The 20,208-nt window shown below is 40.7% G+C and overlaps 1 protein-coding gene across 4 annotated transcripts in view; it reads right to left on the bottom strand.

The window, feature by feature from the left end:
* LOC137626460 (uncharacterized) overlaps positions 1–17,700 on the bottom strand; it is a 32,001-nt gene extending 14,301 nt beyond the window's left edge. Inside the window, exons 1-3 of one of the 4 annotated variants that reach the window (XM_068357468.1) lie at positions 17,564–17,700; positions 7,918–7,993; positions 1,088–1,202 (exon numbers count right to left, since the gene is read on the bottom strand). Coding sequence is in view for 3 of the 4 variants with exons in the window: in XM_068357465.1 (XP_068213566.1) it covers positions 1,110–1,177 (68 nt within the window). In the remaining variant the exon portion in view is untranslated. Of the gene's footprint in view, positions 1–1,087; positions 1,203–7,917; positions 7,994–17,295; positions 17,387–17,563 lie in introns of those variants that run through there. The other 3 variants (XM_068357465.1, XM_068357467.1, XM_068357466.1) reach the window with 3 other exon arrangements.
* Positions 17,701–20,208: the final 2,508 nt, after the last annotated feature.

Below are 20,208 nucleotides of genomic sequence, written 5' to 3'. Positions count from 1 at the left end.
AAGATCTGGTCTCAGGTGAGAAGCAGAGACGAGAGGAAGCCGAAGTGAAAGAGGAGGAATAGAAGCGCAAGGGGACGCCCAGGATTGGGAAGAGCAAGATGATCGATTGAGAGAGGAGGGTACGAGAAGTTAGCCAGCAAAATACAAGTTGAGGAATACTAAACAATTGCGAGAAACTACATGATAAGGTAACAGAAAGTGGGAATGGAGGTAGAGCGAAAGGCTAAACAGAGAGAGGACAATGCAACTACCCTTTTAGTAACTGTCTACATTCCAGTACGCGAATTATAACGGCGACACTACCCTCAACAGCAAGGGTTCCCAACCTGGGGAACATGTAGCCCCAGTGGTACATTTTTCCTCTTCAGGGGGTCTACTAGAATCGAGAAAATTGCTAGTACAGCGCAATACAGGATGTAATCTGCATTGCGATTGAATAATGAAATGAGAGAGAGAGAGAGAGAGAGAGAGAGAGAGAGAGAGAGAGAGAGAGAGAGAGAGAGAGAGAGAGAGAGAGAGCGAGAGAGAGAGAGAGAGAGAGAGAGAGAGAGAGAGAGAGAGAGAGAGAGAGAGAGAGAGAGAGAGAGAGAGAGAGAGAGAGTCTGTCTTTGCCAATTAAGAGGTACTACATCTCACCAGACACTGTCTAATTACAATAACTCTCATTGACATCAAACATGGTAAACCAACAAAGCCACGGCCAGCAGTTAACTGCTTGTGTGAAACAATGGCATATATAGTAGGAACTTGTATTGAAGGCCAATACTTAACCGTCTTTACAGGAAAACTTAACATTCTACTCCTTACAGAAATAAATATCATGCATTATTTCCTACCGAGACCCCCAATTACCCTCACAATGCACACGGCCGTGTCATCCGCATTCTTCGTAAAGGCGTCCCCGCTGAGGAGACGAATACAGATACAGTACAGTACTGCCCAGTACGGTAAACATTACGCTCAATATACCATACGATTACATAGACGAGTCAGACCACACTTCTAGGTTTAGTAGACTTCACCGGCAGCTAATGTCCCCAAAAACACTACAGAACCAAATGCTAAAAACAAATAGAAAAAGCCAGACCTTTGTTATAATTAATATTTACCGCTGGATGCTGTTAGTTTGATCCGGGTCGACCGACGACAGCTGGCGACTGACGTAGCTGTGATCCATCGTCGCTCGAGATCAGAGCCTGAAACTGAGAGATCGGTTGTTAGCAAAGCTTAAATTTTATTATCTTACTGTCTTTCACTGACACATTACTCACAAACCAGAGAAAGATTACCTCTTCACAAAGTCATTGAAGCATGACTACCAAAAAATCAATTCTCTACCGACATAACGGTTTGAACTATAAATGGTCACCACTTCTTAACCCTTTTACCCCCAGGCTATTTGGAAATTTCCAACCCTTAACCCACAGGGGGTTATTTTTTTCCCAGCACATTTTGCAGTATATTTTTTTTGAATTGCTCTAAAAGCCTAAATTTTTGTCATAGAGAGGTCAGGTTGGTCTCCTTCTCTTGGAAAATGCCTGAATTTTCTCAAAAAATTATCAAAAATATGAAAAAAAAAAAATTTTATAGCATTTTTTTTGCAAGGACGTACCGGTACGTCCATGGGGGTAAAGGGATGAGTTTTGTGAAACGTACCAGTACGTCCTTTGGGGGTAAAAGGGTTAATTCACCTAAGCTTAAATCATGCCAAATCTAAATAACTTATTACAGAAAGTCCTCGACTTACAAACGTAGTAGATTCCAAGAGGCTCGTTGTAAGTAGAATTTTGAGAAATTTCGACCTAGGGGAGACGTCACCTAATTTGCATGCCTACGATTTTCAGCTGCTAAAGTCGACAAAAAGTCCTGTTTCAGATTGCAAATGTCATCTTGCTTACTGCATTAAACTGCATAATATTGTTTTATTACAGTACTTCATTATGGACTATCGATACAACATCTGAGATTAACAATTTCAGTTGTATTTGTGCTCGTATCTCGGAACGTTTGTAAGTCGAGGACCTTCTACAGCACTTTCTTAAAGTAACAAAGTTAACAATTGAGCGGTGCTATTATAGTATGCCATCTACTGTCGAATTTCTACTACAGTATGGTATCTACCACAAAGTATGTTATCTACCGTCAATGTTAATCCTCCTGTTTGATGCGGATTATCAAACAGATTACTTACCACCAGTATGTTATCCTCATTGGACTTAATGATAGTTTAATAATATTTATTGGAAGGACAACATGGATGCATACTTATAAGAGGGTTGTAGGTTAGGTTATCAAGTCGGTAGTGATCCTCCTTATTAGAGGCGGATTAGCAAGTAGACCGTATCCTTAGGGACTGATGGAAGGTAACATACTACAGTCAGAGAGGGGTGGTAGATAACATACTATAATAGCACCAAATGAGCTATGTTCAAAACAATCTAACATAGTTAAAGATATATCTGTATTAGGCACTAGAGCCTTACCTGTCGTGACAAATCTAGGACTTCTTTTTACACATAAGACGGGTCCAACACCCCATCGCCAACTTCTCCACAGAGTTAAAATCCTTCCGTTAGAGAATATACGAATCTAGTCTTAAAACTGAGCCTACGGACTACTAATCGGCTTCTTATTTTCTAAGCTTCTGTCTCGTTTACACACGCACAAGTATTTAACACACATCTTTATGGCTTATCAGATAATATTGTACACTAACTTTGAATTTTCATTACTGCCATTAATTCAATTTATTTCTAAGGTATTTCTTGCATGCAAAGATTCCCCAGAAGGTTAACTATATTGCGATAATATTAGTTTAATTCAATTAATTGCATATATTCATATTTCAAATATTCAAAGGTCTCATACCAAAATCTAACAATAGAAAAGAAACTGGTTTATTAAAGATTACAAATGAGCTTTTTTACATAATTGCAAACCAGAGACAGAAATACAACAAAACCTATGGTATAAATTTGTCCACATAAATATCATCTGTTGCATCCTCTATTCTATTTGTGGCTTCTCGCCTGGTTCTCAACAGATACAGAGTTTAGAACTTCTCTGACCGGAAGTTTTAGAGCTGCCATTTCAAAATCCTATTTCTTTTTGCTTTTACAAAGAACGTTAGCATCCGCCAGGCCTTGGCAACCGACTCGCCAGCGAATGTTGAAAGCCTAAAATATGCTGCCTTCCATAATGATAGTCCCAGAACTCCTCGTTCCTTATACAACTAGAAAAATGTACCTTAGCCTTGATAGAAACCATCAAAGTTATGGTATTTAGAACTATATAACACTAAATAAAGAGAAGCATGTCGTTATATATCAGCATATACATAACGCCTCGATTGAAAATATGATGAAATTAGAGAAAATTCGTACTTTTCCTAACTATAAAAACCTGAGTCGTTTACATAGGAGAGATAACAGCAATGTTGGAATACACAGCAGTTAAAATTTTATAACGAGGTGTAAACGGGTGGTTGGTAGTTATCGACTGTGAGTGGTTAAGTCCTGACCCATGCTTGCTCACTGAGTAGTACCTTTTGATTGCACCTGTTACTTTCTAGGGCGTTGGTGATGACGGGAGAGTAAAGGAATTGGGTTTGTATACTGTAATTAGGAAATTGGGAGTTAAATGGCAGGACAGGATTAGGAATGAAACTATAGAGATTACTCGAGTGCCATGTGTGGATGAGATCATGATGAGGGGTAGATGAAGATGGTTTAAGCATGCTCCTCGCACTCCCCAAGAGAGATTAGTTCACCAAATGTTCAGCTGGGCTCCACAAGGCACTAGAAGAGTTGGAAGACCCAAGCCTACATGGTTGAGGCCTATGAAATGTAAAGAAGGAGATGAAGGGAGGAGTATTGAATTAAAAGCTCAAGATAGAGATGACTGGCAAAATCTAACTGAGGCCCTTTGCTTCAACAGGCGTAGGAGGAGATGATGATGAATTAGGAAAAATACGAGTTATCTATAAATTTGTCATTTGTTCCAGTAAAAATTCAATCCTTCGTCCTTTACATAGGAGACTCGGCCTCCTCTTCCAGCAGGTTGAAAACTTATTATGGGATTCCTAAACTCTGACCCTGCAAGTGGTGATGTTCAGCTTCCTTAGACCTCGTGCACCAGTGGCGTGACCTTATTAGCGGGTCCACGGCCCATCAAATACAGGATACTGAGCAGAACGTCTCGGTGTCATAACGATGAGGCACAAGTATACTAATAGGTTTGCCTGGTTCACACTAAATGTTGTGGTGGCCTATTGGAAGCTTCCCTGCCTGGCGCTTGCCGGATTGGGGTTCGAATCCCGCTTAAACACGATCGTTTTAGTGTGCAACCTGACCATCCTTGTGAGCTAAGGATGGGGAATTTAGGGGAGCTATAGATCTACTTGCTGAGTCATCAGCAACCATTGCCTGGCTCTTCCTGGTCCTAGCTTTGGTGAAAAGGGGCTTGGACACTCATATGGATATTTGGTCAGTCTCTAGGGCATTGTCACTGTCCCTTGTCTAGGCCATTCATGAATGACATTTAAAGTGGTAAATGTATACTAACTAAAAGGTTTGACTGGTTACTGTACACTCCCTGAAATGATGCTTTTATATTACATTATAAAACAGCTTACCTGCAGTCAACCATATTCCTGCTGACAGGGTTTTTTATGCTGTGCCCCAAGATGGGGGGGAGAATGAAAGGAAAATAAAAGGCCATTCATTCTTTATCATCATCCAAGACTAACACGAAACCTCCGTACTCGATTTGATGCTAATGGTCCTGTGAGAGGAGATGAGGTAGCAATACCACCTGCTGTGCAGTGCAGCAAGTACAACCCCTGAAGAAAAGGTACCTTAAGAGACCTGTGGGTCAATTCTTGCACGCCATGGGCAGTAAACATCATTTGGGGTTTCTACATACCTGTAGTACCTACACCAAAGAGAGAGACTTTCTAAATGCCAAGGTTGTACTAATCACTCTGACATTGTGTGCTCTTACTTGAGCTATACCTTGGGTGGGAGGCAAGGGTGGCGAAAGGGTACGGTCAATGCCCTCCCTTAGCCAAGAGGAGATTGTATTCCTGGTCACCTCCTTCTTGCCTCTTCCTGTGCTAACGAAGAGGTGTTGCAGATGTAGTTGGATTGCATGTGTACGTTTGAGATAGCACCTGTGCCCTTACAGGATATAAAAGCAGCTGATCAGGATTGTAGGTTACCTCTCTAAGGCTCATGATTTGGAACAATAGAAACCGACAGATTATAGGTTTTGGCAATGAATTTGGGGACGAAGGAGACGAGACCTGCCTCCATCTACTGAGATGAAAAATGTCAAAGGAGAGACCATGCAGCTCAGTAACACGCTTAACAGAGCCCAGGCCATGCAAGCATATCATTTTGAGAGCGAGGTCCTATCTGAAGCAAGCCTCAACATTTCCTATAGTGCCATCTTCTGGGAACATAGGACCTTGACAACATTCCAAAGTAGGGGTCTCACCTCCAATGAGCGCAGGCCTGTTCAAAACTGTATGAGCATAGAGTTCTACTAAATAGGAAACATCAACTCCTTTCACCCTGAAGACCTAGCTCAAGGCTGAGCGATAGCCTTTAACCACTGATACCAAGCAGTTTTTTCCTTTCAAAGATAAAGTAAAGAAATCAGCTACAGTATTAATGGGAGAGGCTCCGAGAAAAGAAACACCCCTTCCATGGCACCGACGACAGAAGAGGACTCATTTGGCTTGATACACAGTATTCAACATCTTTCCCTGAATACACCTCCACGCGTGAAGCCGAAGAGATTACGCTGTCTGCTTGGAAAGGGTTGCTGCTCATTCTTGAACTCAGGATGAAAGGGAAAGGGCGAGGGTCATTTTCCAGTGCAGGCCTATGTACCTGTCTAGCTAGCCTTCCACTTCTCGGTTACCGCCTCAATCTCCTGTGTCGGGAACAGAGAAGGACCCTTCAAGGAAGCATTCTAGAGATTCAAAATATACCATCAGCTTATCTGCTTTTGAAACTTGGAGGCCACAGCAATGTGCCTCTTCAGGACCTAATTTGCAATAACCCAATGCCTTTGGCTCCCATCAGGACAATGTTCTTGAGTGCCTTCCTACCGTCAGCCGGACAAGTCCTATATGCCGGCTAAATAATCCAACTGTACCTGACCAGTGGTCAATCCAGGAGGCTGCCTCAAGAGTTGCCATTGCCATGCTCTCCATACCAGTTGCCTACGCTGACCAGAAAGTAATAGAATGTATGAACAGACGGTCCACAGTGACACCTAGGGTCAAAGCGGCCACTGCAGGATCAAGAGGTAAGGTGAAGAGGTGTCAGGCAGAGGTTGACGAGCAACCTTGCAAACGCACACAGGTGAGAGTGCACTTTTCCTCTGAGCACGATGGTGACTCAATGAGTACTTAGGTGATTGTTGAAGGCTGCACACTTGTTGCCTGTCTTGAGCTAGCTCTCAAGAGATAGGGCACATGATAAAGGCACTTGTCATTGCTTGCAATATTGTGCAAGGGGGTGCTCTTGAGCTGCCTGGAGTACGCATGTGAACGCAATTGTTGTGGAGCCCGCTCGGATGAAGGTGAGTAAGCTTGTCTGCTGGCGTGTTGGGAGACATACTCGCCAACATCAGGGTCATTCATAGAAACAAGTTTCCCAGAGGAAGGGCGTTTAGGAGACACATCTCCCTCAGCAGTCTCATGAGTTGGTCCTGAGACTAAGGTGGGGGTGGTCTGCTTCGGAGGCACAAGTCAAAAGAGGAGGGACTCCCTCCTCTGGATTCTCAAGGAAGAAGAGAACCTCGCAGCTCCAAGGAGGGCAACAAGACACGCAAGGCCTCATTACTCCCTAAGAGAGACTCCTCTCAGTGGAGGCCCTTCCGGTTTGCTTGGGGGAAACAGGAGGGTCTCCTTACCCTCAAAGTTTACTCTAAAGTTAGAGGGTCACCATTCTTATCCCAACGGCCTTCACAGGATATCGACGGAGAAGGGTCGGAGGGAGAAGTTGGGACTTCAACTTTGAAGATACCCTTGAAGACAGAGAATCCCTTCTATACTTCTTTATCCTCCAACCATATTGGGAGGGTGAACGACACTCGGTATAAGGAGAGGCCCGACTGCAGGAGTGTCCTCTTTAGGCAGGACACAAGAGATTAGGATCCCTCTCTCCTTAGCACTCTAAAGGTGCCTCATTCTTTATCCGACACCCCCCCCACAACATTTCCGCATCTCTGCAGGTATCTCCATCGAAGACACGCAGTCAATGACATGTTGGAAAAAGAACGAGAAAATATTACAGCCAGCAAGAACATTTGTCCTCGCTGATGGCCGCTATCAAAGTGACTTCCCGGCGAGCAAGCAGGTGGGCAGGGCCTCCCCACTCCCAGTAGGTAACTACCAACCACTTGTTTACACCTGGTTATAAAATTCTAACTGCCGTGTATTCCAGCTTGGCTGTTATCTTTCCTATATAAAACTCAAGTTTGTATTTGTACCGGAATGGAAATTGCAGTGAAAATCGGAATAAACCTTCTATCGCTTTTATGGTTACATTTTATGCCAAAGTAGGTCATTGGCTCACCAGTGTTGAAATGCTTACTTGGCCTTGTGAGCCATAACTTAATGACATGGGAATCATAGCCTATGTTGCATAAGCTCCCACTCTCCCCTTCTACACTGAATAGCAAAAACGACTTTTGAGAAACACACACATCTAGCTTAACCATTAGCCATTTTGTAGTGTACACTATATAGTTTCATTTTTCTTACTAAACAAAATATAAAAAGTATTCCTATAAGACCTCCTCATTGTAGTGAACAACTACAGAATTTTAAAATCATTATTGTTATTCCCATGGGCATGTTAAATGAACTCTGTACAAAACAGAACCACAGCAATAATCACTTACCTACATAAATCAAACGTGAGTTAGCTGTACTCGTCAAAAAGACGACCTAGGGTGACGTTCTTCTCGCTGACAGGTCCTGTAAGATAAAGTAGACATGATTAATTTCTAAGCTAACTAATGTTAGGCAACTTTAATTATGACTAAATACATGACAAGATGACAAAGTTGTTAAAATATACTGTATGATGCAAAAGCTGAGGTCAAAGACAATAAATTGTGCTAATTGAACTGTACACAAAACATGTTCCACTACAAAGGGATGTGATGAAACATTTACCAAACTTGGGATTTATATTCCTGACAAATATATTCAATAATGAAACCACAAATTTTTAAAGTAATTTGTATCTTTCCTGGCTATATGAACCACTGTCCTTTAATTAAGAGAATAGACACTGTAACAGCATAGCTGGAACATGCCAGTTAAAGTCATAACAAAGTAGTGAGGGGGAGAACAAGTTTATGAAATGATTTAGCTGCTAGAGTGGATATGAATGTATTGAGGTGGTTTGGCCATGTTGAGATAATGGAAAATGGCTGTCTGCTAAAAAAGGTGATGAATGCAAGAGTTGATGGAGAAGTACAAGAGGATGCCCAAGGTTTGGGTGGATGGATGGAGTGAAGAAAGCTCTGGGTGATAGGAGGTTAGATGCGAGAGAGGCAAGAGAGCATGCTAGAAATAGGAATGAATGGCGGGCGATTATGACGCAGTTCCAGTAGGCCCTGCTGCTTCCTTCGGTCTCCTTGGATGACTGCGGAGGTACTAGCAATAGGGGATTCAGCATATGAAACTTCATTTTGGGTGGATAACGGGGGAGGGTGGTCTGTGGCACCCTAGCAGTATCAGCCAAACTTTTTTTGATGTCGGCCGGCTTCCAAAATTGGAGGAAGTGCCTTGGAAAATAGATAAATGACCAGCAGGACTCAGATTCGGTTAGTTAGTAAAAATACAAATGAGTCCCACTCAAGCTCATTAGTACCTTTGGTCACTGCAACCTCACCATCCTTGGAGGAGCCAATAGGTCTATCTGCTGATTCACCAGCAGCCATTGCCTGGCCCTCCTTGGTCCTAGCTTGGGGGGAGAGGGGGCTTGGGCACTGATCAGATGTATATAGGATCAGTATCTAACATTGTCCTGCTCAATAGGGCAATGTCACTATCCCTTACCTCCACCATTCATGAGGGACCTTTAAATAGAATGTTCCTCTAGAGAAGAAATATCTACTCCCTTTCAGCTAGAGACCTAGCTCAAAGGCAAGAGATAACCTTTAACCACTTAAATGGAGCAGAGTTTCTCCTTGAGGAGGTAGTACAAAAAGTCAGCAATCCATGTTACATAAGATTTGAGAGTAGAGACACCCCTCCACGACATCAACAACAGAAGATGGCCCACTTTGGCTGGTAGACAGGCGCCGAGGTTTTGTGGAGGTATCCAGGCATCTGCTATGCTCTCTCTCTCTCTCTCTCTCTTTCTCTCTCTCTCTCTCTCTCTCTCTCTCTCTCTCTCGAGAGAGAGAGAGAGAGAGAGAGAGAGAGAGAGAGAAAAGCCTTTCTCAGATAGGAGATACTGAATAACCTCCACGTGTGAAGACGAAGGGATCCTGGAGCATTGTGGAAATTCCTGGCGTGAGGCTGACATAGAAGGTTGGGGGGGGGGGAGTTGGCAATTCTCTCAAAGTCTCTGTTAGGAGGTGTAGATGGTCTGAATATCCACTCCAAATTCAGCCACCTAGGAGCTACCAAGGTTAACAAAACGTTGGGAGTGTCTTTGAAGTAGGCAGAACAATAGAAAAGCATAGGAGTCAAGGCCGCCCCATGGGTACTGAAACACGTCCTCAAGCGCCGCTTCTGGGTCTGGAACGGGAGACCAACGGATTGGGAGTTTTTTGTTCAGAGATGTATCGTCAGAGAACTCTACAAAGTCTGGATCTCCGTCACTACCGGATGGCACAAAGACCACTCCTAGCCAATTACTTGGGTCTTCCTATTCAACTTGTCTGCTACCACTTTCTTCTTTCCTGGAATGAAGTGGGGTGAAATCGTAATCGCACTGTCCTCTGCCCACTCAAGAGTCTTCACTGCTAGATGGCAAAGCTGCAGAGACATAGTACCCCCTTGTTTGTTGATGTAGTCACTCATCCTGCTAGAAAAGAGCAAACCTCTTGGAGAGTCAAGAAACTAATCTCATCTCCATAAAGTTTATGTAATCCCAGCGATCTTCCTCTGTCCAGGAGCCGGATATGATTCTGTCAATCCAGGTGGGCTAGGCTCCCTACTCCTCTCTGGAAGCATCCATGAAGAGAAGGAATTTTATAGAAGGCAGCGAGATCGGGGATCCTTGTAGGTGTTTTGCCTACAATCTTCTTACAACCATGATTTGAGGTCCATCCTGGATTCTCCTATTCTTACAGGGAAGAATGGGTCATAGAGATGTTGCATCCATGCTTACTTGAGCTCCCATTGAAGAGATCTTGGGCGCAATCTTGCTCCTGGCACCAACTTCTCCAGAGACATCAAGTGTCCTATGAGTTTCTACCACTGACGAGCAGGAAAAATCCCTACCCTCAACATCTTGGATAACTAAGTAAATCCTTGGACCTCGAAACATGGGTCTCTATCCTGGTTAAGGTGTCTGGCAGTAAGGGGGATGTGGCAAAGAAGGTCGATTGCTGCCGCCTTGCTTTATGGATAAGTCACGGCTACTCCAAGGTCGTTCACTTCTCGAATGCAGCTAAAGGATTTTCATGAAAGTGTTGTCTGGCTCCCCTCTTCTACCTCTGAAGGACCCGGAACTGCAGACTGATGAAGGTCTCCTTCAGAGTCTTCCGACTACAACTCCAAGTCTTCCTCTTCGATGTCGTCTCCTGACTGATGAGGAGGTCCAAGCTTTCTCCAGAATCCTCACAACTTGCAGCAGACAGGAAAGTCTTGGATCCCTTGGATGGGCTACCTTAGAAGCGATCTTGGTGTCTTTGCTCTCTCTTACGGTCGACTGCCGAGAAGGGAGAGTGGTTGCTAACCTATCTCCTAGGGTCTACTGATGTCCTGTCGGGGTCAAGGATTGGTCTTCTTACTCTTTTCTGGAGGTGGATGTTCTTCAGAGAACTCAATCGGCGTGAGTCGATAGTTCACCAAAGAGATCTCTCTTGGAGAGAGCGAACCTTCGAGGTTTCTAACCCTAGTGTCCCCTCTGGGAGGCATGACAGGAATTCTGCCCGTTATGCCTTTTAGTACTTACTCTAACATGAACAATGCTGGGAGAAGACGGGAGAAGCAGGATCCTCCCTCCTTGGAGCCACCAAACTTGCTTGAAAGAGTGGATGTGACTCTTCCTTTGAAGGAGAAGGTACCTGAGGGAAGACTAACCTGATGAAGGCTTTGTGGAATTAGGCAGTCGGTTATTTCTGGAGAGACCAGACCGAGTCTCTGGTGGGTGTCTTTGTGCCTTGCAGGCATACGTTTCCCTTGCTCAGTGTGTGGCTTTAATGGTTTGTCAGGAAAAGAAGACCACATGCGGCGAACAGATGACGAGCGTATGTGATGATCTGACGAAGAACGCCCTGAGGGAGAAAATGCTCGCTCATGATGACGACTTTTGTGTCCAGCATAAACAGGTGAAAAGCAAAGATCTTATTCTACAAGAGAAAACTTGTCCATAAAACCCAAAATCCATCAACCAACCAATCAAGAGAACACGTGTAGCAATTGGATGAGGGATGTCACCTACGATCGCAAAGCGAGGGAGTGTTGTCTTCTAACGAGGAAATCTCGTAAGATCCCTTGAAAGTAGAACGAGAGCGCAAAAAAGGAGACGAATGCTTAGAGGCGCTTTGCTTGGCCAAAGGGGAGTCAGGAGACGTGCACTTGGAGTACACGTAGCACAAATGACGAGGTGAGGAGTGTCCAGGAGATGAAATTGCAAGAATACTTTTGACAGGTGGCGATATAAAGCCTGGCGATCGGTATGTTAACGAGGGGATGGCAAGCGTCTCAAAGCGCGTCTAGCAGAGGATCGTTCAAGGTTAACGGAGACAGGGCTCCCTGAGGAAAAAAAGTCTAGCAGAGTGAGAAGGCGAGGGGCAAGCTCAAGCGAGGCACTGGAGAGATGTGGACTGCGAAAGAATTCACAGGTGTAGCTCGACTGGAAAAGCATCTGGAACTGCGAAGCAGTAGGTGAGGAACCTCCTCTTCTGAAAGAGCGCAAAAGTGAGTCTGAAAACTGGAGTCCTTGGAGTAGGTCACCTGGGTGGCGAGTTGTTCTTGGATAACGAGAGGGTTCTTCTCTGTAGGTCAGGTCTAAGATCCTCCTCCAGTGAGGTAGGATCTGCCCAGGTGAGCATGCTCCAAAGAGCGATGCTCAGGATGCGAACTCCTAGAAGGGCGAGGGTTATCTGCTCACTGAAGCAATGACAAATCCAAAGAAGAATGGGACAGAGGATCCAGAGAGGCCGGACCAAACTCATCCTCTGCAGGCGCCGGGGCAACGACCAAAGGCTCCTCGACAGATGCTGGCGGGGCCATGACCTCTGACGGGCGTCTGGAAGCAAGAAACTCCTGCACATTATCCTCAGAAGAGGAACTTTGGCTACCCAAGAGGGCCACAGCATATGCAGATCATCAAACCTCTGAAAAGAGGAGCACTCCCCTTAAGGAGGGAAGTCAAACTATTTCGCTAGGGGAAACAAATGGACCTCTTTGCCCCCATAGTTTCCCTAAGGTTAAAGGACACCATTTTTCCTCGATTAGCCTATGGAGGAATCTTATGGAGAAAAGTCAGACAGAAAATTACAAGGGATGGGGGGGTGGAAGGATGACCCTGAAGGAGAAGAATCCCTCTTAGACTTCTTCTTGCCGCACTTGTCCCACAGGGAGGATGGCCACTCCCAACAATAATCACAAGGGAAAACTTAGGAACAAACATCCCTTCAGAAAAAAAACAGAACTGGCAAAGATATACTGTAGTAAATAAAGTACGACCTTAGAGTGTTACTCTAAAGGCTGGATTATGAATGAGGAATTGGTGGAGAGCTGTGTTATCCAGATGTTTGATAAAAGGTCGAGTACTCAAAGACTGAGATGACATAGACGTAGGATGAGAAACAATCGATCAAAAAGAGTAAATATCGGAAGGCTATGGAAATCATAGAAAAATGCGACTGATATAGAATTAGCCACAACGGTAGAGCTCGTAAAATATTTCACGATGATGATGATTAAAAGAAAAATTTTTATATTTTTAATACAAATTCATTTACGTTACTAATGTGTTCTGTGTACTGTCCATGGTGTGTTGGCATCTAATATGTTGTTGTCTATCGGTATATTTGAGCCTTTAATTGTTGTGTCAGTCGGTATATGTGAGCCTTTGTTAGGTCAGTCGGTATATGTGGGCCTTTAATATGTTGTAATATGTTGTGTCGATCGGTACTTGTGAGCCTTTACTACGTTTCGTATATAAGTACAGTATATGTAGGCCTTTACTATATTGCGTTTATCAAAAGTCCACGCTACTGTTATTCTGTTTGCTTGTCTGCTATCATGCCAAGGCTCAATATACAGATCAGGGTTTACACCGTTTGACACAAAACTTCTCCCTGTCACTGAACAAGGAGTATTATGTTTCACAGTGTCCAACTGGCTGGGTCCGGCAGCGCACACTACCGTGGCGCTCTCATAAAAGATAAACGAAACCATCCCAGCAGTGTAATCTATTCAAGACGATACGTTGTGCTTTCGTATATATGTATCTTCCGAAAAACCCACAGCCCTCCACCCTATCGGAAATACAATTTATCTTATTTTACATCACAAATGTTCTTTCTATAGTTACTGCATTCACCTGTAAAGCTAACCTTAACAAATAAAAGAAACAGGAGTAAGAACAGGTCTAAACAGGGAGTACAGTAACGGGCATGTTATCAAAATTAAAAAGGGTTTTCATTTATGTCTAAAATCCGCAATAAAATAAAACTTTGGCCAACTAAAGGAAAACAGTTTATCTGCTCTGCACTTGAGGGAATACAGTAACATCATAAATACGTTTGGCAGGACTAAAACTTAATGTACTGTAAAGTCCTTATAAAATTGATTACATGATATCTTTGGGTGGTTATATCTGGCATTTAATGATACTTTTATTTAGCCGAGTATAAACGTTACGTATCGCCGGATATCTCTCTGTACTTATTTATTTGTTTGTTTACAGGCAAATTGCGTAAACCAGCAATGGATATAAAGACTAGCAAAATAGATACCAAATGACGATCAATAATGAATGATCTTTCAAAACAAGAAAAGAATAAAAATTTATAGTTTTTACATCTGAAAGGTGAAAATTTACAAAAAGGTAAAAATTATTTCCAAAAAGGTGAAAAAGCTGTTTTCAAAAAAGCAGAGAGATTTTAAAAAGGATAAAAGTTTTCAAAAGAGTGAAAACAGGAATTAAAAGTGAAAAGTTTTCAAAAAGAGAAAAACTGATTTAGAAAGTTTTCAAAAAGATGAAAAGCATTTTTAATTATGATTTTTACATTGCCTAACAATAATCTATTTAACAAACAAGACTTCATCATATATTAGTAATTAAATGATTATATACAAAATTTTAATCAGAAATGGGAAAATACAAATTACAGAATTTTTGCTAATTTTTGACAAGTGAAAATCAGACCTCAATCATACCGTGCTTTTGAATTTATTGATATAATGTCTATGGAAAACTCATTTTAGAATTTTTTTAAGGTTGATTTCTGAACTTTATTTATATATATATATATATATATATATATATATATATATATATATATATATATATATATATATATATATATATGAACTTTTATTACTTATTTAAAAACTGACTAAAGTTACAACTAAAATTATATTGCCATTTTGCAATCATTTGCAACTTACAAGTTCAATGAATTTTTTCCTGGTATTTCATAAAAAGAAATGTAAAAAGTACATTTAATAATTTAACCTAATTAAAAACTTCTAAATTAACTACAGGAAATTTTTTCTTCAATTTTACAAAACTTATATAATGAAATAAGCTCAAAATGGAATTTTTAAGCATTATGACATTTTAAAAACCTTTGCAATTTAAAGACACGATTTTAAGATTTTCTTTGAATATACCTAAAATCTTAAAAACAAATTATTTTTCTATTAAATTTTAGGGGACTTTAAGAAGACATGAAACCTTAAATTCATATAGTGTGTACTAATAAACAGATTAATATACAAGGAACCTAGCACAGGCTAGGCAGGCCTAACCTGCTTCTCCACCGCAGGCCACGGCCTAAAAAGACATACAGGTGGTTGAATCGGTAGAACTTCAAAAGTTCAAAGTTGCAGCAAATGTTTTTATGTTGACCAGGCTGACATGAGTCTTTTTATAGTTTATATACGAAATATCTGTTTTTAACATTGTTAATAGTTTATATAGGACATTTCTGTTTTGACGCTGTTACTGTTTTTAGAATGATATATTGTTAATTTATTCTCATCATTCATTTATTTCCTTATTTCCTTTCCTCACTGGGCTATTTTTCCCTATTGGAGCCCTTGGGCTTATAGCATCTTGCTTTTCCAACTAGGGTTGTAGCTTGGCTAGTAATAATAATAAAAATAATACAGGGGCGAACACAGACTTGGAAAATGGGACGACGGTAGAGACATTAGAAAAACACCATGAATAATATTATGAATAACTTCCTCTCCATCTAAGCCTGCCTTAGCCTACACTAACCTACCTCTAGGAGAAGCCTACACTCCAAGCCACTGCCTAGCCTATACCAATCAAACCAGCTTAGGGTATATAAGAAAATACTTCAATTTTCCCTCTACTAAGCTTATTCTAAGCATGAAAACACCTCCTAAAGCTTAGAAACAACCATGACAAAGCAATTATAATTTTAGGTTAGAATTTAAAGGCCTAGAATTGAATTAACCAGGCCTACGAGAAACCTACCCTCTGATCCATTGCCTAGCCTATACCAATCACACCAGCTTAGGGTAGATAAGAAACTACTTCAATTTTAGCTCTACTAAGCATGAAAACACCTCTCCAAGCTTAGAAACAACTATGACTAAGCAATTACAATTTTAGGTTAGAATTTAGAGGCCTAGAATTGAATTAATCAGCCCTAAGAGAAACCTACCCTCTGATCCATTGCCTAGCCTATACCAATCGAACCAGCTTAGGGTAGATATGAAAATACTTCAATTTTAGCTCTACTAAGTTTATTCTAAGCATGAAAACACCTCCCCAAGATTAGAAACAACCATGACTAAGCAATTACAATTTTAGGTTAGAATTTAGAGGCTTAGAATAGAATTAATCAGGCCTACGAGAAACCTGCTCTCTATTCTATTGCCTAGCCTATACCAATCGAACCAGCTTAGGGTAGATAAGAAAATACTTCAATTTTAGCTCTACTAAGCTTATTCTAAGCATGTAAACACCTCACCAAGCTTAGAAACAACTATGACAAAGCAATTACAATTTTAGGTTAGAATTTAGAGGCCTAGAATTGAATTTAACCAGGCCTAAGAGAAACCTGCTCTCTATTCTATTGCCTGGCCTATACCAATCAAACCAGCTTAGGGTAGATAAGAAAATACTTCAATTTTAACTCAACTAAGCTTATTCTAAGCATGAAAACACCTATCTGGGCTTAGAAACAACCATGACAAAGCAATTATGATTTTAGGTTAGAATTTAGAGGCCTAGAAACGAATTAATCAGGCCTACAAGAAACCTACCCTATACCAATCAACCCAGCATAGGGTAGATAAAGAAATACTTTAATTTTAACTCTACTAAGCTTATTCTAAGCATGAAAACACCTCTCTAAGCTTAGAAACAACCATGACTAAGCAATTATGATTTTAGGTTAGAATTTAGAAGCCTAGAATTGAATTAATCAGGCCTACGAGAAACCTACCCTCTGATCCATTGCCCAGCCTATACCAATCGAACCAGCTTAGGATAGATAAGAAACTACTTCAATTTTAGCTCTACTAAGCTTATTCTAAGCATGAAAACACCTCTCTAAGCTTAGAAACAACTATGACAAAGCAATTATGATTTTAGGTTAGAATTTAAAGGCCTAGAATTGAATTAACCAGGCCTAAGAGAAACCTACCCTCTGATCCATTGCCTAGCCTATACCTATCAAACCAGCTTAGGGTAGATAAGAAAATACTTCAATTTTAGCTCTACTAAGCTTATTCTAAGCATGAAAACACCTCCTAAAGCTTAGAAACAACCATGGCAAAGCAATTACGATTTTAGGTTAGAATTTAGAGGCCTAGAAACGATTTAACCAAGCCTAGCCACGTGTCCCGTATGCAAAACCCCTTTTAAAACAACTCACGTCTTTAAAGAGGTAAATCCCAAATGTAAATCGACCTTTAAATCGCCGATATAAATCCCACGAGTCTACAACGCCATCGCCGGGGTGTGTATTCGACACTCATGGGGGTGACCCAGGGGGAGGGGGGTGTTATAACCGGGGGGGTGTGAGGGTGTAGCAAGGCCCTAGGTTCGCCATCTTTGCTTAGGGCCCAATGTAGTGACTCCGGGTCTGGATTTCGATTCGGGTCTCATATTTAGGGCCCCAAGGGGGCCTTGAAATCACTTACCATGGCGGGAACGGCCGTCGGGTCCTTATCCACTTGGCTGCGACGTCGTTCACTTAATTTGAAAAGTACACTTAAATAAAATCACAAATTTACTTTTATAAGTGTGAAGGTGCCTCGTGTAAACAAGCGCGGGACGGCGGGTGACGCTGCCAGATGTACGATGTTTTGATGAGCATGTCTTTGGGTTTTTCATCAGTTCTACCGTATTATTCATCTATATAAACTAATATATATAATAAATTACTTAATTTAACTCTAATTATCATAATTTAATCCCATACAATCCCGTATTTTAAACGAATGTGATATCTTTTTGGGAAAACGTATCGAACCGCATTAATTACTTTTTACTTCTTTTATTCTTCCTCTGTTGTGTTTACCTTAATCGTTGTCATAAATCCAAAATAAATTGTATTTTTCATATTTAATTCAAATTGTGGGATAATATCCATTATCCATAAATGGGATAAACCAAACATATTGGATTATTCTCATATATCTCGTGACTATAAAAACTCCTTATGGAGAAGATAAAGAATTGGGAGTATTTAAGTTATATAAATTATCTATTAAATCTCATATTCTATAATAAACATAAATGATAATAATTTGATAATAGTTTAAAAGGAAAAAATGGCAAATAAATAACGGATAAGGAAAAATATACGGTTAAAAATATACTATAGACGTGGCATACAATATGCATATTTTAACTACAGACTCAGATATACAGTTTACGTATATATATATATATATATATATATATATATATATATATATATATCCCTTTCTGGGTACCTTAATGTGGTGAAAGGGTTTCCGTATCGCCATGATCAACAAAGCTGAACTAGTCAGGGCCACCCATACTAGGTTGGTTTGCTGTGAGCGATCAGACGTAAGTCTCCCACCATCGCCAGTGCACAATGTCCAGCGTGGTGATGAAAACTGGTCAAAGCCATATATATATATATATATATATATATATATATATATATATATATATATATATATATATATATATATATATATATATATATATGTTAAGAGGAACACGTCGGTATTGTTGTGAACCCCTCAGGATAGGAAATAACTTATAAATTGCAATGAATCTTATATAACTGGCTCAGATATTATTAATATCAGAATAAACATTAAAAATATAACATAAGATTAACTCTAGACTTATCAATTAGTTCAAAATACACAATATATAAATATTTATCACCAAACTCGTTTAAAGAAAAATGATAGGAGTTTTGATACTCACTCAATATAAAAATTATATTAAAAATTGGGAAAATAATAGTTCTCATAATATCAAGTTTATGATAGATTAAAAATTGATAAATTAACAAAAATTTTGCTTATTTTTCGGGAGTCTAGTTCCACATGTAGGCCTAGACAAAAATTAACTCAATATTTTGTGAAGAAACTTGTAAGAGAAATTTCTTTGGTTTCTGTAGGCCTACTGTTTTTTGGTAAAATTTATAATCTAGTTATATAGATGCACTATTTGAATAATGAAAGAGAGAGAGAGAGAGAGAGAGAGAGAGAGAGAGAGAGAGAGAGAGAGAGAGAGAGAGAGAGAGAGAGAGAGAGAGAGGGTCGATTTTGTAGTTTTTTTTTTAAGAAATATAGTTGTTTATAAATTAATGTTCTCACATGAGAAGAGTGATTTTTTAAATATATTATTCTGAAGGGTAGGTTAGCGTCTCTCTCTCTCTCTCTCTCTCTCTCTCTCTCTCTCTCTCTCTCTCTCTCTCTCTCTCTCTCTCTCTCTCTCTCTCTGGTGTAATGTAGGAAGTTTAAAGGTTTAAAGGCTATTTATGAATGGCCGAGACAAGGGACAGTGACATTTCCTTATCAAGCAGGACAATGCCCTAGAGACTGACCATTTATACATATGATCAGCGCCCAAGCCCCCTCTCCACCCAAGCTAGGACCAAGGAGGACCAGGCAATGGCTGCTGATGACTAAACAGATTGACCTATAGGCTCCTCAACCCACCCTCAGCCTTAGCTCGCAGGCATGGTGAGGTTGTAGCGACCAAAGGAACTGACGCGTTTGAGCAGGACTCAAGACCCAGTTTGGAGTTCACCAGTCAGGGACGTTACGACATCAGCCGCTACAACCATAATATGAAGCTGTTCTAGGCTGAAGGGCATCTATAGTCCATTTCTTTTAGCGAGGCAGATTTGCACCGACTCGCAGTGGTGCCCTTTTAGCTCTGAAAAGTTTCCTGATCACTGATTGGTTGGACAAGATAATTCTAACCAATCAGCGATCAGGAAATTTTCCGAGCTAAAAGGGCACCGCTGCGAGTCGGTGCAAATCTGCCTCGCTAAAAGAAATGGACTATAGTGAAGTGTTCTATATCTCCATAGTAAGAGATAAATTTCCTCAGATGGTATATGAACCTCTTATGAGGCAAATAATAATCAAGCTTTTTCATTCATGTAGGGATCCAGAGATGAAATAATTACATATCTTTAAATCTTTTGGTTTTAAGTTAACATTGAGATGTGACAGAAGCTGGGAAGTGTAAGACAATTTATTAGATTGAAGGGAGAAAGTTACATGTTTTTGCAATCAGTGAAGCAAAGATGAAAGTTCAGGGCATGCAGAAATAGGAGTAGGCCACAACG

The sequence above is a fragment of the Palaemon carinicauda genome, chromosome 34 (genome assembly GCF_036898095.1).
Source record: "Palaemon carinicauda isolate YSFRI2023 chromosome 34, ASM3689809v2, whole genome shotgun sequence".
Lineage (NCBI taxonomy): Eukaryota > Metazoa > Arthropoda > Malacostraca > Decapoda > Palaemonidae > Palaemon > Palaemon carinicauda.
The sequence above is the reverse complement of the archived record's forward strand: the minus strand, read 5'-3'. Positions and strand labels throughout refer to the sequence as shown.